General features: G+C 48.7%; 1 protein-coding gene across 1 annotated transcript in view; it reads right to left on the bottom strand.

Moving 5' to 3' along the window:
* BZW1 (basic leucine zipper and W2 domains 1) overlaps positions 1-24,350 on the bottom strand; it is a 109,988-nt gene that overhangs the window by 7,162 nt on the left and 78,476 nt on the right. Inside the window, exons 6-10 of the mRNA XM_069615437.1 lie at positions 21,404-21,539; positions 12,449-12,558; positions 11,823-11,993; positions 8,148-8,294; positions 7,907-8,045 (exon numbers count right to left, since the gene is read on the bottom strand). Coding sequence (XP_069471538.1) covers positions 7,907-8,045; positions 8,148-8,294; positions 11,823-11,993; positions 12,449-12,558; positions 21,404-21,539 — 703 coding nt within the window. The remainder of the gene's footprint in view (positions 1-7,906; positions 8,046-8,147; positions 8,295-11,822; positions 11,994-12,448; positions 12,559-21,403; positions 21,540-24,350) is intronic.

Below are 24,350 nucleotides of genomic sequence, written 5' to 3'. Positions count from 1 at the left end.
ACGGTGATGGCGTGGTCCGAGGCCACCTCACCTTCCTGCAGGATCTCAAGGGCCTCCGCCCTCTTGTCGTCCGGCAGAAAATCCAGCAGGGGAGCTATCTTGTACCAGAGTTCCCTGTCGTAGCGGGCCACGATAGCCAAGGCGTTGGCCGCTTTAATCGTCGTCGCCGCCGACGAGATGACTCTGCGTCCCATGGCATCCAATTTCTTTCCCTCGCCGTCCGGCGGGGAAGTCGACGTGGAGGCCGCACCCCCCCCCCGCTTTCTTCCTGGCTGCCGCGGAGACGACGGAGTCCGGGGTAGGCTGCGCCCGGAGGCATAGGGGGGCCGAGTCCGGGACCCGGTACTTTTTCTCGTACCGGTCTCTTTTCGCTGGCGTCGTGGAAGGGTTCTTGAGGAGGGAAAGGCCCTCATCCCAAATGTCGTCCAACAGAGGCACTGCGAGGACCGTCTTCCTCTTGGTCTCGCGCCGTTGGTAAAGGAAGCCTTCCTTTTTCTTCTCCTCAGGGCAGAGTTGGAAAAGCTCGGATGCCCTGGCGATCATTGAGTGGAACGATCCAATCTCGTCGGGCGGAGAAGCCCTGGTGGGAGGCGACGACGGAAAATCCTCGTCGTATGCCTCGTCGTCCGTACCCGTCGCTGCCGTGTCAGTCCCCGTATCATCCCCTCGGGTGGACGGGGAGGAGGGCTGGACGGGGCGCGACGGTTGAAAAGGAGGCGGTGGATGGATCCTTCTTTTCTTGGTAGGGGGAACACCAGGAGGTCCCGGTTCTGGATCCCCCGACGGGAGAGGTTCCTCCGTCGGTAACGGTAGTCTCGTCCTTATCTCGGAGCATAAGGACTGTATAGCCAACAAAATGGCCGCTGAGTTGTCTTGCGGCGCTGGCAGAGGGGAATCCGACGGGCGAGCAGGGGCCCCGTCGGTATCCTCGACGATGTCGTCGTCGTCACCTGCGTCGGGGCCCATTCCGACGGGCTGGTCTTGTTCCACGCCTAGGCCGTGGCTTAAGACCTCGATCAGTTCCTCTTCTGAGGTTGAGGCCGAATCTACGACGACGCCCTGCCCCCCCTTCTTCCCCACGGAGGGTTTCACGGGGGTCCTATCGATGGGCACGAAAGAAGACTCCCTCCGAGGAGGCAGGGAGATTCTGGGCCCCGAGGCCGCCACCACTGGTGCAGCCTCCACAGGCTGGGCCAGGGCCGCCGCGACCGTTTCGATTGAGGGCTTGGTCGAATGGATCAAGGCCTTCACCACCTTAGGTGCGCTCACCGCCTTATCCTTGAGGGAGGGGGCACTGCCACGCTCCTCCTCTGCCTTAGAGCTCGACCGGGGTCTCTCCAGGAGCTTCGCCGGGTGCTCGGCCTTCCTCTTACCCGACCCAGAGCGTTGGCTCGTGGTTGATGGTGCCGGGGAGGGTGCGCCCTGCCTGGCGCCCGTAGAGCCCGACCGTTCGGCGCTCCCGGTGCCAGCGGACTCGCGGTGCTTGGCCTTATGTTGGGCCCCCGTCGCCGGGGCGCCCTCAAAGGTCTTAGAAGACCGCTCAGATTTCTTCTTCTTCTCGCCAGACGGGCTCTTACCCTCCAGCCAGCTGGCGAGACGTTGATGGCGGTCCTTCATGGTCCGTTCCGACATGTTGCCGCAAAACGCACAGTCCTTCTCCACGTGCGTCTTGTCCCCATGAAGGCAGTAAAGGCAGAAAGAGTGTTCGTCCTCCTTGAAGACGTTCTGCAGCTGGCATCCAGGGCAGGCCCTGAACAGCTTTCCGGGCGTCGAGCTTCCCTTCTCCTGGGCCATCTCCGAGACCGGGCCTGAGAAGCTTCTGGAGTCCTCCGAAGTGTAGCTCGACGAAATCTTCACCCTTGAGGGGCACAGATGAATCCGACACGGGTCCCCGTTGATCGGATGTAGGATCGGTGGAGCTTGAGGCTCTTTTGACCGAAAGAATCGAAGTTTTTGTGAAAAAGCGCGAAAAAATAGCACTAACGCTCGAGAGCAATAGCACGAGGATCCCAACACATGAACGTGCGGTAAAAATCTGAAGATGGCTGCCAGAGGCGGTGCTTAGGTAGAGGGCAGTCATTGGCTGTGGTCAGTATGACGCAGAGACCAGTGATTGGTTATTACTACGAAAGACAGATCAGAAACGAAACTGATACTGGTTTTTTCTTTACCGAGGATTCCCAGCCTGACGACGGGGAATATTCATGAGCATGTGAATCCATGCCAGACCCCATGCTGGAGAAAAATTAGTTGTGTACTGTTGGCAGCTTCAGTTCGGTTTTCACCGTGCGCCGAGCTTGGTTGTGCATATAGGATCAAAGCAGGTCCTCGCGTGCTGTTGCGATCTGTGTTTGTTGTTGCAGTGAAGTCAGTGCTGTGAGATGCGGTTGTGTGGGTGTGTGAAGTATGTAGACATTTGAAAATAAAGACTCAGCAACTGGAACACAGGTCTTTGTTTGGTGCAGGAAATGCTACACATTTGCCTCAATTCTGAGTTGAACCTTGATGATCAAACAAATGCAGCCCTCTATACTAGAAAATGGGGCAGCAGCGCCATATGGCGTTTTGGCGCATAGTAACATTATGTAAGTGTTGAATCCTTGTCTGAGATGTATTGTGCCCCTGCCCAGTGTAAATGCGTTTAAAGACCTAGGAGGAAGTTGAGAAGGGGCTAAATGCTCCTTATAGGATGGATGCATGTCTATTACATATGAACCATTTCCAAGAGCAACACAAAGTATGCATTAAACATAGGACAGAGTCCTGGACAGAGGGTGGCCAGGTGCACAGTGGCAAGAGAGAACAGATCAGCAGGGGAGGGGGACCGGAGATGGTTCTCCGCAAGTTTTAGAGTGGCAGGGAGGCTGTTCCAGAGGGAGGCCCCAGCCGAAGACAGATCTACCCCGAGCTCGTTTCTTTGAAAAACAACTGACCCTGAGGGAGCTGGAGGTAGGGGAGCGAAGAGCAACATTAGGTGACAACATTGTACTTCTAATCAACTGGGTTGATGTGCTTATTCTGGCACCAAATTACGAATAGTTTCCATTTGTCATAATAACAATGCCTTGTTTTGGGTTTTCTTGACTCTCAAGATATCCATACATCTCTGGGGTAAATTGAGATGTCCGAACTCTGACTTCAGGAGCCATGCTGCCAAGTTCATCAAGTTGGGCTGAGGATGCACCGTTAGCCCCTCGTGCTGGGAGTGTAGGTTGTACAGGCACTGGAGCTTGATGGGGGGGGGGAGGGGGGGGGGGGGGGGAAATCGGACACCGCCAGTTTGCGCAGGTGTGGATGCATGGTTGTCTCGCCCACATAGGAGCAACCAGGATGAGAGTCATCGGTTCCCTGTGGATTATGTTCAAATAGTAGGCAAACATTCCTGACCAATTCATCCATAGGGCGTTCCCCTTGGAGCCTGGCTGAGGGAACATGAGTGTGAAGTCTGGGCATTGTCTGTTTTCGCTTGTGGCGAACAGGTCTATAGTGGGGAAACACCACTGAGAGAAGAGGTCTCCTACGACTTCGTGTATTCGCCACTCGTGTTCCTTTGGGAGGGGATCTCTGCTCAGAGCATCTGCTAGTGAGTTGAGTTCCCCTGGAACACGATGGTATGACAAGTATGTGTTCCGTTTGAGTGCCAATTTCCAAATTTTCTGGGCAAACCTGGACAGATTGGGAGATCAAGTGCCCCCTTGTTTGTTTAGGTAAACATTGCAGTTGTGCTGTCTGTTAGGATCTGCACGCCCGAAGCGCTCTGAAGACTGCCAGAAGTTCTGGCAGATTGATATGGTTCTGAGCCACTGTGTGAGACCAGAGACCCTGAGCTGTATGGTGAAGGTAGTGGGCTCCCCACCCTGCTAGGTAGGCGTCTTGCGACAACGGCCTACATCTCTGGGTCGTGGAAGGGTTTCCCCCTTCGTAAAATTCTCTTGTCCACCAGCAAAGACTCTCTAATGTTGGTGAAACGACCACTAGATCGTCCCCACTGACCACTTGCTTGAGACCACTGTTCGACAACCATTCCTGCATGGGTCGCATGCGTACGTGGGGAACCAGGTAAATGCAAGATGCCATCATGCCTACCAAATTCATCGCTTTGCACACCCTTATTTGTCGACCGGCCTGATTGAGGAATTTGCAGCAACATATTTTGAATTCTTTCCTCCGATGGAAAGGCCAACCCCTCTTGGGTGTATCGGACAGCTCCTATGTGCTTGGCACCAGAATTGATTTTCTCTAGTTGATTGAGAAGCCCAATTGGAAGGGGAGGTCGACTGTCCTTTGGATGTTGAATCTGCAAAATTTACTGGGGTCGGGGGGGGAGGGGGTTAACTCCCCTGTAATGAGCCAGTCTTCCAGGTAAGGACACTGGGATTGCCTCCCTGGGTAGGTGTGCCGCCACCACTGCCAATGCGGTGAATACCCTTGGAGTCAAGGCCATTCCAAAAGGCAGCACCTTGAACTGGTAGTGCTGGTTGTCTATTTTGAAATGCAAGAATCTTGTGCGCTGGGAACATTGAAATATGAAAATAGGCATGTTCAATGTTGCCATGTAATCCTTTTGTAGTAGGGGGATTGCCTCTTGCAGTGTAGTCATGCAGAATTGTGGCTTGACATACTTTTTTGCAGGGCGCAAATCTAATACTGGGCGCATTGTTAAGATTTGTTTGGCATAAGGAAGTAGGTTGAATAAATACCCATGTTTGCCTGGTTGACTGGGACGATTTCTCTGGCGTCCTCTGCAAGCAGAATGGCGATCTCCAAGGAGGATTTTCTGATGGTCCAACGAGTGTACCTTCTGTCGCAGAGGATGGTCGTGGGGGCGCCCTAGTAACTATACAATATCCTCCGGACACTGGACAGCACCCATCTGTCTCAAGTGATCCCATCCCATATGTGGGTGAAGGTGGAAATGCGCCCCCCCCCTACTGTTTTTCCCCATGAGGTTTCTTGATTTCGATAGTAGTTTGAACCCCTCTGGGAGCTTTGGCCCCAAAAGCGATAAAGTTTCCCCTCTGTCCTGAGGGTTTATTTGTGAGTTGTCCCATATCCTGAGCAGTGGGAGGAATGACTACTTTTATTTGTAGGGTCAGGGACCTTGGACTTGCAATAGATTTAGGGACCTTCTGTTTATCTTTATGAATATGGAGTACAGAAGACTTAACGCTGTTGATCCCTTTGCGATGACTAGAGGAATGTTTTCCAGAATTTTTGGGGGCCTCAGAGGGATTTGACCCCTGGCGTCAAGATTCTAAGGTGGTACGAGATTCAGAGGTTGTATTGGAGGCAGGACGTTGAATCTCGGGTGTAGATGCTACGCTTCTTGACTGACTATTGAAAGTGTGATACCTTTATCAACCATGGACGGTTGTTTTTGTCATGAGGCAAAGGGTAACGCCCAGGGGAGACCAATGTAGACAGCTCTTGGTGTCTTCCGTTGCCCATCGCTCGACAGGCGTGTTGAGTCACAGCCGGGGCTGGTGTGTTTAGTGGAGGTAGTATGTCACGCTCCTGCCGCCGGGTGTTGTCCCTAAAATGTGGCCACTGGCCAGTTCGGGGTTGTGAGCCTGCGCGTGGTTGTCCGAAGTCACCCCTCTGCCCTTGCCGTCCGATTCGGCAGCATTGCTGCCAACACTGAATGTTCCCTCCACTTCCATGGCCTCTAGCTGCCTGGTGTAGTGGGCCCAGCGTTTAGTCAAGCTGTCTTTAAGGGTTTTTGGCTTGAAGAGCTTGCAAGCTCGACAGTTAGCCTCGGGTTGGTCTTGTGGGAGACCAAGATTGCATGTATTGTTTTTGTCTACACAGGGAAACTTTTACACTTTGGGCAGAACTTAATGGAGTACTCGCCATATTTAAAAAAATGGTGGCAGGTATATTTAGGAAAAAAGGTGGAAAGCCGCCTATTATGACCACCCCCACTCTCCCTGCTGTACAGGGCCGAGGCCTTCCAAGGCCTGACGTCCATCGTGGCAGTCCTTGACGGCTGGTTTCCTCGATCTTCACAGGCGATCTTCGGCGTAAGTAGGAAGTAAATAGGGAAGTGTAACAGTAATTTTAAGAATGGCTAAAGCCAAGGCAACATGCGTCCGACTAGTATGGCGGAAAAAAAAAACAATCAGAGGGTCCTAAATGCGTGAGGGATCATGGGTACAGGGGCCGTCATACTAAGAATATTACTGGTGAGCCCTGGTTCGACGCCCCTTTGAGTTTCGAAAAACAAAACTAATGCTCCGCAGCTTCCACTAGATGTCGGCGTATGCACAGCATGTGAATCGAAGCAGTTTCACAGCAACTTCACTTTTGCAGAGATGTAGTCAACCAATTGACACTTCAATTGTCGAGCACGTAAATAAAGGTTTGGAGTTGGACCATAAGCATATCTGGTAACTCACCTGCATATGCAGCAAGAGTACAGAGTCTCACGAACAGGACATCAGTTTGTTCCTTCATGCCCACAAATCTGAAGTTATGTAGTCTACACATGGATTTTATGGAAGTGATTTTCAGAAATCTAGTTAGGTGGCAGGGAGAGCGGACTGAGGTCAGGTCTGCAACCTTCGGCTCTCCAAAATGTGCTGCACAGCTTCCATCAGACCTGGCCAGCATAGTCAAATGGTGAAGGATCATGGAAGTCCTAGTCCAAAATATCTGCAAACTGATCTTAGAAAAATCTCAAACTCCCTCGATGAGCCAGCATCAGAATAGCAGCAAGTTGTGAAGCCATCAGACCGTGGTTGGTGGTGCGCTCCTGGAGACCTGCCAGACTTCTCTATGGGTCACCAGTGCTGCCTTGCAGCCTGCCTCACCTGTGCCAGTTGCATGGTGGGCATGTGCTTTTGTGGCTGTTGCTAAGGCCGCGTGACTGGGCTGGAGCTTGGATGGCATATAGGTGCCAGCGTCACCAATGGAGTCAAGGCGATATTGCCTGGGTGCTTGGTGATTATGTGGGGTTCCATCTATCTCACGCTGACTGGCCAGGTGTTTTGGGTGTGGACTGGAAGTCAGTTGCTGAAAAGTAGGTAATGCAGTTTGCCTGCCTTACACATCATACTGGAAGTGGTATAGGACTTTTCACCTCCCACCCAGAATTTTGTGATTTATGCTATGGGGCACCAATGTATTTATTTTTAACTGCACTGTCCCTTTGCTGGACTCAACTCCCTTTCGCCTGGATCAAATGTCATTTACAGTTAGATTTTCCTTGTTCTGTATTTTGCCAACTTCAGTTATGTACCATTTCATTAATGGTCAAGCGCTTTGGTTTTAAAGCACTATAGAAGCAACATACAAAAAAAAAACTCATGCCCACAGCTTTCATCAAACATCAGAAGGGCCAGGCCAAAAGCACGGTGTGGAACACATTAAGTCTAAATATTTTTTTTTTAAAAAGCAACTTTTCTTTGCACGCAAACCAACACTCTACTAAAAGGAGCGCTTCAAGTGGAAATGACACCCAAACAATATTCATATCAACATTGCTTGTTTGCATCCTACCTCTGCATTAGAGGTAAACCTAGTCAATGACTATAGTAAAAGTAATCTGCGTGTGCACACACACACTAAACCATCCACTTAAAATGAAAACTAGTCCCTTCCCTGGACTAATGTGTTTCATACAGAGGTCATGTACCACAATTCATAGAACCAGTCAAGCTCTTTACATCCTGAAACAGTCATCGACAAAGGCATGTAGCAGTGAATGAGACTGAAATGCATGTTACACAAATGTGCATAGTGGACAAGAGAACCAAGAGATTGCTATACCATTGACAAAGCTTTCCAAGAGCTTACTGTGGTGGAACTCAATGTTGTGGCAAATGTCTACATTGGAATGAAGGCAACAGATTCATTTGCACCATGAAAATCCCACCATTATGTTGTACACGGGATTTAGTAACCATACCTTTATAAAAAAGCACCACAATTTTCTGGAAGGATTTCATGAAGTGAATGTTGTCATAACAGTACTCCTGAATCTTCAGCAGCAGAGTCAGTTCTGACTGACCTTGGGTAGTAAAGGCAGCAAGGAGAGGGCTGTATTGCTGGAAGAAACATACCAAGTCAATTACACGCTGAAAAGTACAGATACCACATAAGCCAATAAGGGACAACCACAATTCACAGGCAAGCAAGTTACTTTGTACCTTCAAATGCTTGATGGCTTGCTCCGTTACCAGCTCCTCCTTTTTGTTCCATTCCACAAGGCTCATAACACTGGACCACATGATGCCTATAACAGTCTGTTCAGAGATGTTGTTTTTCTTCATCTCCTCCTTTACATACAAACTTATCTGAGGAAAAAACCCCAAAAACAGTTTTTACTAAAAAAGTAAAACTGCAAAGTCATTCAAAGATTTGAGGTACTTTTGGCCACAGTTTATGCCAGAGAATCTGTACTCACTGGGTGCAGGACATAGTTTAAAATCAGGGCACCAAATTGCTGCTAGTAATTATGTACTCTTGGTGAGTAAGTGTGTACAGTCTACATCGAATTGAGATGGCAAGTGACCTTATGGATGGCTACTAGCTTTCAACATTACATTTATTCCCCGAATTTATTTTCCAGATGTTCCTGGTTAAAGTCTTGAACTTTTCAATTCTCTGCAAAGGTTCCACAATGGTGCAACTGAAGAAAGCCACTTGTTGGGTGGAGGTGGAGAAAATACAAAAGATAAATTACCACGTGATGAGGCCAGACTCCCCACATTGTTTTAGTCTGAACTGGGGTGGCAGAAGCCCTTCATAGATCATGAACAATTGGTTAAGAATGCAAAATTTAAAGATCAGTTCAAACTCACAAAACCCAGTTTGGGGCGGTTCAGTGATTGTATCTGTTCTCAAAGGTGTCCGATTTGCAGGAAGGCTACATCTCATTTTACCATTACAATAGGCAATCTGGTAATGTGCCATTGAGTGTTGTGGCAGTCAGTCGAGTGTCATTTGGATGTGCAAGGGGTCGGGTTACCAAAAGTAATTTTCTGACAAGTGATAGCACTTCCTGGGCTACAATACCATGTTCTTGCAAGTACCACAGGAATGCTGTAAGCAGCCAAATAGAAGCATTGGTTAAACATCAGTTGCTAAATGTGATTTAGATTAGTGGGGAAATGCATGCCAGATAAGCCTGGTCAATGACGTTGGGTGGTCTGGACTGCAGTAAGGGAGACTAGTGTCAGTGTGGAAGCTGCCAGGGAGGAACCTTAATAGGCCAGGTTTTCAGACTCAACCCTGGTAATGCGATATGATATATGGCATTTATAACATGCTTCAAGGCACGAGGAGGAAAGGGAGGACCGACAACGATCCTACTAGGCCAGGTGTCATTCAGATCACACAACTGCGTGGAAAGGGGGTAGGGACAGTGCACTACATGGGAATAGAAAAAATAAGTAACGGCCAGCAAGTGGCAAGTGCATAGGTAAGTGCAGACATCAGGTGTCAAGGGCTGGTAGGGGGACTGTAGGGATACAGAAACAGTCTCCAAGTGCAGGAGGTTGCCAGGTGGGCAGTGCAGGTGTGGGACGCTGGCGGGGAGGGACCTGGGCCCAAGATTAGAGTGTCCAGGTAGCCAGAGCAGTTCCGGTTACAGCCACGAGGTCAGCAGAGGGGGAGAAAAAGCAGAAGCAAAGAAAAAGGTTTTGGGGTGCTTCCGGAACCGGAGATGGTTCTCCTCAAGTTTAAGGGAGGCACCAGCCGGAGAGATCTACCACCAACTCGTTGCTTGACGAAACTGACCCCAAGGGAGTTGGAGGCAGATGAGCGGAGAGCTTGAGAAGGATAATATTTAGGGAGAGTTGAAGGTATTGAGGCCCCATGCCACAGAAGGCCTTGTGGACGATGCAGAGTGTTTTGAACTTAATCCTTGCAACCACTAGGAGCCAGTGCAGAGATTTCAGTCCTGGAGAGATACAATCCCTGGGCTTGAGGCCAAGGACAAGTCTCGCAGTCCTGTTCTGGATAAATTGCAGAGGGCGGAGAGTAGAAGCAGGCAGATTTAGAAAGGCCGTTACAATAGTCCACCCTAGAGAGAATCAGAGCTCTGGAGACAATGTGCTTCTGGGGGAAGGAGAGGAAAGGAAGAGTCCCTCTGAGGAGGTGCAGCTGGTAGTGCTACTTCTTAGTGGCGTCAGATGTGAGGGGAGGAGTGTGGAGTCGAAGATTTCCACAAGGTTTTTAGCCTTGCAGGTGGGAGCACGAAGAGGGCCAAGAGAGGCCGGCCAGAGAGCTACAGGAAAGGATGGAGCGGGTGTGTCGATGAGGAGAATCTCAGTCTTACTGTCATTAACGCAGAGGTCATTGGTAGTACACCACACCTGGATAGCAGACAGTCAGATGAGAGGAGGCGGCCGAAGGTAACCTGAAAATGAGCTGGTGTCATCCGCATAGCACTGAAAGTTGGGGCAGAGAGCAGCGATGCGGTGGCCAAGGACTGCCAGGTATTGGTTGAACAGCCAAGGAGAGAGGTTAGACCCCTGGGGGACACCACAGGTAGAGAAAAAGATAGCAGAGAAAAAGGACCGAAGTTGGACCAAGGAGGGTCGGTTAGAGAGGAAGGAAGTCATCCACGCCAGAGCCTGACCAGTGATACCCAGGTTATCACTTCAATATAGCCCTACAAGCACCATCACTTAAAACAAGCTGACACATGGTCTCGCCCCCTCAGCCAGCAACCACTGGTGGTCAGTATCACAGAGCTAAAGCAACATCCCAGGAAAAAAAGTACTCTGAATATACCCCCAAACAATGAAAACTTGTATCCCATCAACATCCCCCCCCACCCCCCCAACAAACACAGAAAGGGTGCACAAGTAAATATCCCATTATGGATACAAACCTACCCCTTGCCTTCACCCATACAGCTCAATACACAAGGAACAGACAGAATTTCTCTCAAAAGAGCCAATGTGCCGCTAGAATAGATCTGTCAGCTCAGTGACCCGTAGAAGGAAATCAGAAACCGGGGTCTCCAAACAAACCGCGCAAAGACACTCATACCAATATGCTCACTCTCCTCTACACCAACAAATAGAATGCAGCTATACACCACAATCAATTCAGCCTAGCTGCACACATACCTACTCACCTCCATGAAAACCTCAAACAGTATTCATTAAGCAGCTATACCGCATGGGAAATTTATCTTAAACACCCAGCTGCACACATACACAAGGGCCACCAACGCCATAATGCAGACCCTAGGTCAACTGAGTAGCTGCACACATTCTGACCTCTCACAGCCACCACACCTACCATTAGAATGCAGCTACACACCGCACACATACCAGGTGCACCCAGGTGCTTTATGCTACCGTACACTGCCACTGACCTGCAGTCCCAGAGGGCGTTCAACCCACATCGCTTTGATATACCTATGGTATTTGAGGGATATACAAAAACACAACTGTACATTTGGGTACCAGACCAGTGCTGCTATGGGCTGGCTTTCAATTACTGCTTGATCAGAAGATTCTTGGGGCAAAGTATGCACCACAGTGATTTGCATTTCTCCATATGCCCCAGAAAAGAAATTTACCATAAAATCGCAGAACAGATGCCCACCCTCTACCACCCAAGTTCATAAAGCCTTCCTCTTAAAGGACCTCCCAGCTCAGTATTACTCATGACCACTCCTCCACGCCATCTCTGCACAACACTCCCACCTTTAAGCACAGTTGCATGCTACAAACCAACTATTGGGCAATTACTTGTCTTCCAGTGTGTGGCCGTATTCAGTGGAGAGGACTGTGCCACCAGACTTGCAGAACCCAGCTACTTCCCACCAAACATGTGCAATGAAACAAACAGCAACAAAACCTCACATCCTTAAGGGGTTCTCCATGCGACATCATTTCTGCAAGTTCTTTCTGCAGCTCTTTGCGAGCCCCAATGGTTTGCTGGTTTCGCACATACTCTGAAAGTTCTTTCAATCCAGCATCAGTGAAATATTTTGTGAAGTGTTCAACACTTTGCTTATTGGCTGGAAAAAGTTCCTAAAAGAAAAACAAACCAGTGAACAAATTGTGTACATTTGAAGTTTGGAAAAGTAACCTAAACACCAGTGTCTACGAAAATTACAAAAAAAAAATAACTGATGCCAGTGTTGATTAACTGGTTTGTGAGTAATCCAGATGGCAAATGCTTGTCAATGTATATTTAAGCACTTCCAACATCTGGACAGCTTTACAGCGAGAATACAATTAAATCCTGGACCTACTAGTCTCAGTTTATGAAGGTAGGCGATTATTTCCATGGCTACCCCATGCCTGCCCTTTTCGTAGCATTTATATGCACTATGTTAATGTTAAAGGACATTTGTACCGCGCCCTATCACCACCAGAGTGGTCCCCTGGCGCTTGCAAATTTACAAAAGTCTAATCCATGTTGTCAATACACTGATCAATACCCAGCGATACACTGATCAATACCCAGCTTGAACGAAACATACCATAAGTCTATTATCCATTCCAACTTTACGAAGACTTCCAGCCACTGCATTGATGTCTTTTTCATTGATCCATGATTTGAACAGTTTTACAGCAAAGGCTGCAGAAACTCCTATAAAAAAAATTAAATCTTTGTTTCCAAGAATGTTTTCGCTAAATTGTAGTCATTGAATACATATGGAATTTTATTTGCAAGGTGTTGATTTGCACAGTCATGCACCGAAACACTCACTTGCCAATGAAACACTATGGCAATTACAGCAGCTTTTCTCACAGACCAACTAAGTTCCCTCCTGCCCGTAATCAGTGGCTAGGGCAATGTAATCATCTAACACAAGACAACACTCTCCAATGGCAAGTGTAGCAGTCAGGCTTAACTTTAGGGAGGTTCTATGATTAAAAAGGTAACACTTAAAACCCAGAGGTTTTAAGTGCGGACCCTGGGATTGAACCTCTGGTGCTCCGTGACGTCTTGCTTCCAAGGCAAGCACGTTGCACCCGAGCTATCCCCAGAGATGATCTGGAAATACACACCCCCGCCAAAGCACAGGTTAGGTGCCGATAGTGGATGCGTCCAGAAATTCAGCTCCGAGGAGGAGAAAAAGCAGTTACAGCTTCTTTGTAAAGGACAAAAAGAAGGATATGGTCACAGTATTGGCATGCCGAACCAACCATGAGTCCAATGGCCCAAAAGAACAATTTCTTCAGTGGAGTGGGACCCACCATCCATAAGTGGAATGGAGACAAAAGCGTTTTTGACCGAAGACTACCCATGCAATGCAGATTAACAGATTGGTTGGTGGCGGGGGGAGAGGGGTCATCACCACCAGCTCCTAAAAATCAATGTGGTATGCCTTGGCAGGAACCGGTGAAAAAGTAATGTAAAATGGCCCAGTAAACCCTAAGATGTAGGGCCTGACCCCAACAGATGAGCAGGACGATATCAGCAGGGGCACCAAATTGGCTATACCCAGGTCACTGCATCCAAATGGATGAAAATCCTCATGCAAGTGGACTACCTGATCCTCCAAAATTCCAGTAGCACCGAACAGTTTTCCCCCCTATATATTCCTTCACTCACAGGAGCCATCTTATAAATCCCACTAGGTGAGGTTTGATGCCAGAGATTCAGATCGGCCTCAAACCACCAAGCACTTTGGCCCACACCCACAGAAAGGTTAGTGCACTGGCAGGGAACTAGTCTAGGCTCCAAACCACCATGGAGGTTGGCAACTTTGGCTCAAAAAACACCCATGGGACCAGAAAGGCAATTTTAAGGCAGGCCTTGTGGATTCCCAACAAAAGAAAGCCCCTAGACAAAAATGACTGCAAGTATTTATGGAATATTTATACAGTGCACTATTCACCAAAAGGTGCTTTCAGGTGTCGCAAGACAAAAAGGGGGAGGGGGTGGGACAAGGGTGGTAAAGATCCTACTAGGCCTCGTGACATTCTGATTGTGCATGCGCAGGGGGGAGGGGGTGGTCAGGGGAGGAGGCATAAAATGCAGGGGAAGTTGGGGGTGGAGGGAAGGAATTAGTACCCAGGGGCTAGGCAAGTGCCCTGGGGGAAGGGTGAGGGGGGGGTAGGACCGCCTGGTGGGTTGGCACCCCTCCAGTCGGGGAAGGGGAACTGGCGCGGCAGGGGTGAATTGGAGAGGTGCTGGTAAAAACTGAGGGAGGGCCTGGTGCCCTGCAAGGCTCCTAGGGGACCAGGTCACCAGTTGCAGCAGCAGATGGGAGCATTATTAAGTGAGGGTGAGCGGGAAGGAATTAAAGCGCATGTCTTGAGAAGCTTCAGGAACTTAAGAAGGTCCAGCTCAAATTTGAGAGGGGCAGAAAGCCATTACACAGGAAGGCACCTGCCAAAGTGAGATCTTCCACAAACACTGTTCAGAAAAAATGTCTGTAGAGTCGGAGCTAGAGGACTAAAGGTATCTAGCAAGGCAGTATTGAGGAACAGCTAGATGTAGTGGGTCCCAGGCCCGAGAAAGCCTTGGGGATGAGGGAGGGTCTTGAATTTGATCCTTGCAGCCACCAGGAGCCAGTGGAGATTTTTAGGGCTGGAGAAATGCAGTCCCTGGGTTTAAGGCCAAGGATAAGTCTTTTCAGTGCAATTCTGGATCAGTGCAGGGGGGGGGGGGGACGAAAGAGGCATTCTGAGGGATAGGCTGTTGCAGTAGTCCAGCATAGAGAGAACCAGACAGTTTCAGTGGTAAGGAAAGAAAGGGTGGAGCTGAAAGTGGGCCCACTTAGCAAGGTCTGTGTGGTAAAAGGAGAGAGGGGAGTAAAGATGACAGCAATGTTTGTAGCCCCACAAGATGGTGAGGGGAACAAAGGAAGGCGGCCCTAGAGTGTGAAGGAAGCAGGTATCCAATGAGAAGGATCGCAGACAATCAGGAATGGGGGGGGGGGGGGAAGAGGTGGTCGAGGGAATCTTAAATGGAGCCATGTCTCAGCACAACACTGGAACTGATAGAAGCTGGCGATCAAATGGGCAGGCCGGTCAAAGTAGACGAAGAGCCACAGCGATAGGATAGAGCCCCGAGGGACACCGCGGGTAGAGTGGTGGCGAGGAGGAAAGGACCCAGTTGCACCTGAGAGAGATTATAGAAGTCAACAAAAACAGTGCCAGGTCCATGATACCAAGGGAATCATGGTGTCACTTTGAGGATGGCATGATTGACACTGTTCAAGGCATAGAACAAATCAAGGAGGACCCATTAAGACCCCCATCGGGCTACTAATTCCATAAATCTTCTCGCACCCCTGATGAAGCAAAAACATTAGCTGCCAGCAGGCTGCCCCCTAAAACCAATGTAAAATCACCCTAGAGCAAACAAAGGGGATGGCCAAGAGGGACCTTACATACGACAATACAATAGACCTCAAGTATAGAAAAAAGGGATGTAGTGGCAAGGGAACTTGAACTGAAGTCCTGGCTGCCAAGAGTATTGGGGGTCCCATAAAATGAGAATGCAGAACCCCAAAAGGTTTCTGCCCCAACACTCCTTGTTGCTTCACACTGCCCAATCTCTCCAGCCTTTCACATGTAGGACACCAATGACATATCAAGTAAACATGACAGGATAGCACAACAATCAATGGTAAACAGAACCCAGAGCAAACGTAAAAAGTTGGATTCACACATTCAGCCTTTGCATATTCATCCACTGGGAACATTAACCAGTAATACCGGTTCAGGGTTTCAAGTTTCCCTGTTGGAAGAAAAAGGTTCACAGCAAACTGGATGATGCACCAACATGCAGTTTATTAACAGCTCAGATACTGAGGGCAATGTAGTCTCCATTGCATGCACACAGGCTCGCAGTTCACCATTTTCCATTTAGAAAGCTACACTTCATAGAAGCCACAGGTTCAACAGCTTACACGTGGACAAGAGCAATTCTTGGACAAGAGCAATTCTTGTACAATGGAAACACCAAATACAGATCTCAAAGAAGGAAGTCAGCACAGCTCTCCCCAGATTCCCCAGTCAGCATGCCCATTTTGCCACAAAAAAGTTGTGTCGGGGGAGGGATAGGGGTTTGGTGGATAGACTACCACTATTGTTGGTTTGAACAGTCCTGAATTATTGCACTGCCACTCTTCTTGGCATGTTTAGTCCTTTGTGGACCCTTTTACTCCCCAGTGGGCCTACAGGTTAAGCTCAAGCCTTGTGGGTGCTATATTCCCTCTTTTTGGTGGTGCCGTCCCTTCCACCTCAGTCCAGTCATCAAGCTACAGACTACACTGAATCACTGCATGCAAGATATACCAAGCAGAATGCAGCGTTCCGCAGCTGAAGGAGCACAAGTCATATTTTTACAAAATATACAACCACACTAGCATGCATGACATTCCCAGAAATAACTTGGTCACCTCGCATCTTCGCGATTTATAAATTATGCATTTATTAAACTGAAATGTATGAATAAGGACTATGGGTCACTGAATATTTCTGCTTCAAATGTGTTGCCCCTCTTCTCCACTTGACTTCATGATGCCATGTAAATAAACATTTGTGATAGCAAGTATGCGTAAAGATATATTAACGCCCTTTTATTCATGTGATGTATATAGTCTGAATTTTCTTAACAGTTCCTTTAGATTTGATATACTCATAAGTATAAGGAGTTCAACATTTAGGCTTTGTTGTTGAACAGCACTTACTAGAGTTTAACCAGTCTCTCAAATAAAAGCAATTCTGAGGTTTAGTTTCTCCATTGAATGAGTACTCAGAATTTGTGTCCAAAATGTAATCCTGTGATATTTTATGATCGCATTCTCCCAACTCATGATCTTATATACTGTTAAAAAACATTCTAACCACATTACTTCTGTCTCTTCTCCACCTAATACAGCTATGCACCATTGTGATCATGTGAATATGGAGTGTGTAAGCTCAGTGATCCAGCATTTTAGTTTATATGTAAATATGAGAGTTCATTTCAAATATTCACCATAACGGAAGATGCCTTCATCAAATTTAGTCAAGCATACATTGTTTTACAATATGCATTGTCCATTTCCAGTATTCGCCAAAGTATTATGATTGCTAATCAAATATGTTTGCTAATAAAATGATGTAATAAGCACATTTTGTTTATTTGTGAAAAGGAATTCATGCCTTGTATCGTATAAATAGCAGAATGCTCATTTGGTGCAAGGAGAGTTGGAAATGAGCAGCAAAGTCTGCAATGCTAAATGCTGACATCTGCATCTCGTTTAAACCTCTCGACACCAAACGAGCTCACTTTTCCACCACTGGTCATGCCAAGAGGCTCTATGGTCACAGGGATGCACCAAATCAGCTTGCAGCAAAACAAGGCACAGCACTGCCACAACAGTTCTAGCAGTGCGTCTCAATGCAATGGTGAATTAGCTCAGTTACATTCTTTCAGGGTGAGCAATGGCAATCCAACCATCTTGTTGAGGAACAAGTCTACTCGAAACCCTGGAATGTAGAGTTGTAGCAAAGGACATTTACAGAGCAGAGGGTAAACAGATGTGAAGAAATGCAGGGGAAAATAATTTAATTTAGTAAGAGGAGTTGGGAGTTAACTCATGTGATAAAGCAGTATAGTTGTAGCAAAGATGGCATGGCAGGCTAGACTTCTGTACTGTCCATTAGTGGTACAAGGCATGAACCCAACAGGTCCAAGTGTTGATCAATGCATTAACTGCTTTTTATGCTGTTTGGGTAATTTACCTAATCCTGCCTCCCCCCCAAATCATGGGAATCTTCACAATATTAAAAACCTTTGAACTACACCTATGTGAAATCTAGTCAGTTAATTATGGCCCCAAGGTGTACCAGCTCCATAATAGTCTTTCTACATGTGGTCATGTCTTTGGTTACCAGAAAGCAAACAAGACTGGCAGGTGCACGGCGATGCCAGACACTTGAGACGGGTCCCCAGAAACAGCGCATCATGCAATGGCACCAAGCAGGACGTTGCAACGTTTATCAAGAAACCCAGTTACGCTAGTTGCTGGACGGTGCCCGCCGTGTGCTCGACTTCCCTCGGATGAGCCAATCTTCCAGGTAGGGGTAGACTTCAATCCCTTGCAGCCGCGCCGCCAGACATTTGGTGAAAACCCTTGGTGCCGACTTCAATCCGAAGGTAAGGCTGACCATGAAACGGAGAAGCTTGGTGTCCTTTGTATATGGGGAAATGGGCACCCTCCAGGTCCAGCAACGATAGGAAATCCCCTTCTTCCAGCATGTGCTGAAGGGTGACCATCTGAAACTTCTGGGACCGGATGTAGTTGAGGCAACAAAATTCTGAGACCAGATGTAGTTGAGGCAACAGAGGTCTACTATGGGACTCCAACCACCCGTCTTCTTTCTGACAAGTATTGCTGGGAGGACACTCTAGCCCCTGAGCCTTTCCGGGAAGAGTTTGATTGCACTCTTCAGCATGGCCCGCACCTCCAGCAGGGGACGTGGTTTTCCTTCCTAGCCACTGGTGGAATGCACTGTCATTTGTTGAAATTCCAGAGCGTGCCCGTGGGCAAGGGCGTGCAGCACCCAACGGTCGGTGGAGATGGGCGTTCACCAGCCGGCCTCCCACCAGGGTGCGCAGGTGGGGGCCAGACGTCACAGCTGGTTCAATCCTGCTTCGCCACCACCATGGGGAACTTGGTGATGATGGCGACCTCAGCAACCTCCTCCAGGACTTGCTGCGGCCCCTGTAGGCCTCCTGAGTCGAACAGCGGGACGGTTGACAGTAGGCCGACGAGCCACCACCGAAACCTTTTGCGTATCCCTGGGCCTCCCCTCCAGAGGCCCGAAAGGACTGCAGGCGTTGCTGGAGCGTGCCCAGTTCCCGGGCCATCTTGGTATCCACCTTGAGGGCCTCCACCTGTCTTGCTGCATAAGTTGTCCCCGTCAAAGGGCATGTCCAACACCCTCGACTGTATATCCTGGCAGAAGCTGGTGGCCTTCAACCAACCCCACCAAAGGTTAACGCTGTTGCCCAACCGACGGAAGCCTGCGTCAGTGATGTCGTGGCCACGTTGATGGCATGGTTCAATGACGCCTCGCCTTCTTGCAGGATCTCCAGCACTTCCGCCCTCTTGTAGTCAGGAAGAAAGTCCAGGACGGTAGCGATCTTAAACCACAGCTCCCCGTCATAATGGGCCACGATGGGCAAGGCATTGGCCGCCTTCATCGTCGTTGCACCAGACGAGATGACCCCGCTGTGGAAGATCCAGGACTTCACCAAGAGAGTCCAGAGACGGTTATCTGGGAAACTTGGGTACAGTGTCCGGCTCCCTGCATTTCATCTCATATCGGTCCCTCCACGCCGGGGACGGGTTCTTCATGAGGGACAGCCCTTCGTCCCAAATGTCGTCCAATAGAGGGATAGAAAGTACGCTTGGCCGCCCAGCGCTGGTACAGGAAGCCTTCCTTCTCCCCGGGGGCTAGTTGAATCTCCGAGGCTCTAGCAATCATGGCATGGAAGGAGCCAATCGCCTCAGGTGGCGAGGCCCTGGGCATGGGAGGGCCACTCAGTCGTCCATAACTGTGCCCGTCGTCCCCATATCCGGTTCTGCATCGTCCCTTGGAGGGGATGGCGGTGGAGGGTGTACCCTTGGCGCCCCTCCCCCCCCCCCCCCCCCGACCACCCAGGCCCTGCGGGATCTCCCGCGGGCGACAGGAACACCCTTGTCCAAATCTCTGAACACAAGGTGTGCAGTGCCTGTAGAATGTCCGCCGGTAAGTTGCTGCAACGGGGCAACGCTTCCTCTGGCTCCTCACCAGCCTGCTGCTCCTCGTCTGCATCCTCGCCGCTCTTCCGCTTTGCCTTCCCATAGGACCTGGCCTCTTCGTACTTCCTATCCAGCATTGCCTTCAGCCCAGAACGTTCCTCCTTGAAGGCAATGTCTGAGCCCTGCAGGACTACCGCTCCCCTACCAGTCTGCTCGACCAGCGGGGACAGTCTCGGCATACTCTTTCACCTGTGTCCCCTCAAAGGGTAGGAAAGAAGATTCCCTCCGAGCAGGTAGGAGGGGAACTCACGTAAGGGGCCACCTCCTGTGAGTCTGCAGCCTTCGCTAAGGACACCACCATGTCTTCCAGGGAGGTCTTGGTCTGGTGAACCTGGTCCCCCTTGGCTTTCTCCAGCAGAGTCAGTTGGGACTTCTCCAGAAGTTCACCCGGGTGGTCCGACTCGCTGACCCGGAGCGTTGGCTTGTGGTCGAGGGTGCCGGAGATGCCGTTCCCGACCTGGAAGCAGAGGAGCCTGTCCCCCAACAGCACTCCTGGTGCCCGTGGGTTCGTGCGCTTTGCCTTATGCTGGGGCCCCCGTCTCCGGAGTGCCCTCAAAGGTCTTAGAAGACCAGATTTACTCTTGCTGGGTGAGGCTTGCTGCCCTGGGATCTTAGTCTGGAGCCACTCGGAGAGCCGCTTGCAATGGTCCTTTATGGTGCCAGGCACCATATCCTTGCAGAACGCACAGGTCTCCACGGGCGTTGTGTCAGAATGTAGGCAGTAAAAGGCACAGGGCGTGCCCATCGTCCAGGAAAATGTTCCCTAGTCCACATTCAGAGCAGATCCTGAACAGAGGCGTAGAGTCTTATCTTCTGCCATGTCCACGAGGCGTAGGCCTCAGAATCTTCTGGAATCCACCAAGAAGGGAACTCTACAATAAATTGCCCTTGAGGGCCATAGAAAGTTCAGGCCAAAAGAAAAATAATAATGGGTCCCCGTTAGTGGGATGATGGGTCGGTGGAGCTTGAGGCTCACACACAGCCAACTCTTGAAAATCTACATGGAGGACTTCCCATAAGTAAATTAAGATAACTGATTCTAAATTGTAACCATACATGTAAATGGGAATGCTTGTGTAATTAAATGAATCAGAGATACTGCACAATATTTAACACCAATACCCAGCTATTACAAATACGCCACACTAGCTAATTTCTTAAAAATTAGCCCAGTACAGCAGTTAAGCATGCCCAGCACAGAACGACTAGAATACATCTTTTCAGTCAGGTGCACAACACACCCAGAAAAATACATCCTCATGACAACTAAGCAAGTCATACTACAAGCAACTATGAGCCTCATGAGCTCAAAGGAGTGGTGTAGGCTAGGAGCAAGATGACTTATAGTAAGGTCACGGGTATTAGCTGGAGTTTTGGCCTAGAGAACCAGATCTCTGTACTATGCAATATTCAACTTGTACATCCAGCCATCTAAAAGGGCACACTTCTAATAATTTAGATTGCTCCATCTAGCATAAGTAAAGACTAAATGCTGTTGTGATTAATAAAATTAGTCTGCAGAAGATTCCAGCCTGAGCAGTGGTCCGCCTAGGATATGCATTTGAAGTGCAAGAGTTTGGCACACATTTAGAGGATCCAGAAAAAACAAGGTAGCAAAAAAAAAAAAAAAAACAGAAAACAAATTCATCTACTAAAATAAATTGAATTCAACCATATTACCTTCTTTAACCAAGTTCTCATTATAAAGGCTGTTGAGAATTGACGCAGAAAGGTTACCATTGGCCAAAAGAATGCCAGTTAGCATGGCCAGTTTGTTCCGCTCAGACTCCGTAAAACCCTTCAGAAATAGAAGCAGCTGAAAAATAGGAAATGGCCACAGGTTAATTATCAGAACCAGCCTTTATCAAGGTGATTTAAATAGAATTCACTCCAGTAAACTACCTGAAATTCAAGATCTAATAAGTCTCAGTGCACTAAGCTGACCAACAATAAAGCACAGTTTCACAGAAATCGCTACTGCACACTAATGGCCAGCTATATCCCTACCAATTTTATTTAGCATTTATAAAAAGGCACATCAAAAAATTGTTTCTAGGTGCCACAAGGCAATCGGCGGTGGGGGAATGGAGGGAGATTTTTATATATATATAAGTCCTACTAGGCCTTGTGACACTGATTGTGCAAGCAAAGAAGAGTGCAGGGGGACACAATGCAAGGGCATAAGATGCAGGTGTGAGGGGTCCAGGTAGAAGAAGCAAGTGCTTGTGGGGGGCCTGTACCAAAGGCCAGACAGCACTTGTAGGAGAAAGGCCAAGGCAAGTACCAGGGAATAACAGGGGAGGACCAGTGTGTGCTCGGTGGTTAATAAGTGAACAAAGTCACCAGTCACAGTGGCTGAAAGAAAGAGCAATTAGTGAGGGGGGAATGAGGTACAGAAGAGTCTTCAGAAGCTTCCAGGATTTAGAAGATCTGGTTCAAGTGAGAGGGGCAGGGAGGCCATTCGAGAGGGAATCACCTGCTAAAGCGATCTACCCGCCCACTCTGCTTGGAAAAACGTATGATCTGCAGAGAGTTGGAGCTAGAGGAGCGAAGGGGCTCTAACAGGGAGGTACATAGTTGGATATATAGGAGTGGTTCCAGGCCCCAGAAGGCCTTGTGGATGATAGAGGGTATTGAATTTGATCCTTGCAGCCAAGGGAGAGATTTAAGGGCTGAGAGATGCAGTCTGTGGGCTTGAGGCCAAGGATAAGCCTCACTCCTATTCTGGACTAGTTGAAGGGGTTGACTAGTGGAAAGAGGTAGATTTGAGGAGAAGCTATTGCATTAGTCTAGCCTGGAGCGAGCCAGAACTCAGTTTCTAGTGGAAGGTAAGTACGGGGCGAAGCTGAAAGTGGGCATTGGCAATGTCTGCAATGCAAGCGGAGAAATAGTCAAACACCAACGTTTCCTGCCTCACTAGATGGGGACCAAGGAGTGCGGCCAGAAAGGGAGGGAAGCAGGGGTCCCTGCTCCAATGAGAAGGATAGAACAGGTTACTTACCTGTAAACTGTTCTCCAGCATAGGTCTGGCATGGATTCACATGCTCATGAATATTCAGTCAAGACAGGAATCCTTGGTAATTGGAACAGGACTTACGAACTGTATTTCTCCTCTAACCCAATCACCATATACTGCCCCCAGCCAATGAATGCCCTCACCCAAAACCCCCTTCAGACTTGGTAGCACATACAGTGGCAGTTTGACCAAGAGCAGAGGTGTAGGAGGGAGGGTTTGCATGTGAATCCATTCCAGACCCATGCTGAGAAGTTACAGGTAAGTAACTTGTCCCTCTCCAGCATGGGTTTTGGCATGGATTCACATGCTCCTGAATATATAGCAGTACCACATTACTCAACCATGGGAAGTGGCAAGGCTCAACAGAAGCAAAACTTCTGGAACAGACTCGGCTCAAGCGTTGCATAGCACTGCTTGGTTGACCTGGACTCTCTGGAATCCAACACAGTAGAAGCTTGTGAAGGTGTATGTAGACCTCCACCTAGCAGCCCTGCAGATGTCCAGCAGGGGCACACCAGAGAGGAATGCAGCAGTCGCAGCGATTGTTCTGGTGGAAAGAACCCTCAGACAGCCAGGCAGCAGTCGGTTAGCCAACTGATGGCAGGCCTGTTTCTGTACATGTTCCCCCTGTTGCGAGTCATCCGTCAACTCAAACAGTGCCAATGCAGGATGATACACTCCTCCGGTCATGCTGCTGTCAGGTTGGAGTGACATATTCTTTACATACAGTATCATATACTCATTTACATTGGGTCAGAGGAGACACATTTAGTATAGAAAGGTTTTAGGAAGTTATTATGGGTTATATTTTTAAACAGCCAATTTTGCCCTTAACCTTCATTACAGTCTATGGAGATTGCCCCAAGCCAAGATGGAGGTTCTCAGTCTAAATTCTGATTGGCTGGAGATTGTATATAGGGAGGACAATGAACGTTCTAAACTGCCTTTCATCATCCTTGCCCAGCTAAGAGGTTGTGTGCCTTGTTGCTCCTGCTTAACTTTGTCAAGGGTGACAAGTTTCTAGCAGTTGAGCGGAAGATCTGAAAGTATAACAGGAGTCGTGTTTGGAGTTTGGTGGAGACACAGGACAGGAGTCAGAAACTTCCATTTTTTACTGAGAAAAGAAGTTTAAGTCTTATTCACAAGATAAGTTACTTTCCAGTTTTGTTGAATTTGTAAAAAGGTTATATTTATCTAAGGGATTGAAATCAAATCTTTACCTAAAAAGATTTAAGCGCATACGTTTGTTTTTATCGCTACGTGTCAAATCAAACTAGAGCGTGAGTTTTTTGTCCGTTAGTTTTCGCCCGCGCGTGTGTCTCTGCGCATGAGTGTAGCGCGAGCATGTACTTTGGACTCGCGTTACTGTTAGTTTACGCAAGGGTTTTTTCTGCGTGATAATAAGCACGTGTGTATTTTGCACGTGTACGTATTTATACGCGAGTTGGACATTAGCGCGAGTGCGTTTTACCCGCAATTGAATTGTCAGCGCGTGAGCGTATTTTCTGCGACTTGGAGGGAAGCGCGTGTAATTTTTATCGCGTCTTGGACTTTAGCACGAGTGCGTTTTTTCCCGCGAACTTGATTGTTAACGCGTGTGCGTATTTCCTG

Source organism: Ambystoma mexicanum, chromosome 9 (genome assembly GCF_040938575.1).
Source record: "Ambystoma mexicanum isolate Mex_15411 chromosome 9, UKY_AmexF1_1, whole genome shotgun sequence".
Lineage (NCBI taxonomy): Eukaryota > Metazoa > Chordata > Amphibia > Caudata > Ambystomatidae > Ambystoma > Ambystoma mexicanum.
The sequence above is the reverse complement of the archived record's forward strand: the minus strand, read 5'-3'. Positions and strand labels throughout refer to the sequence as shown.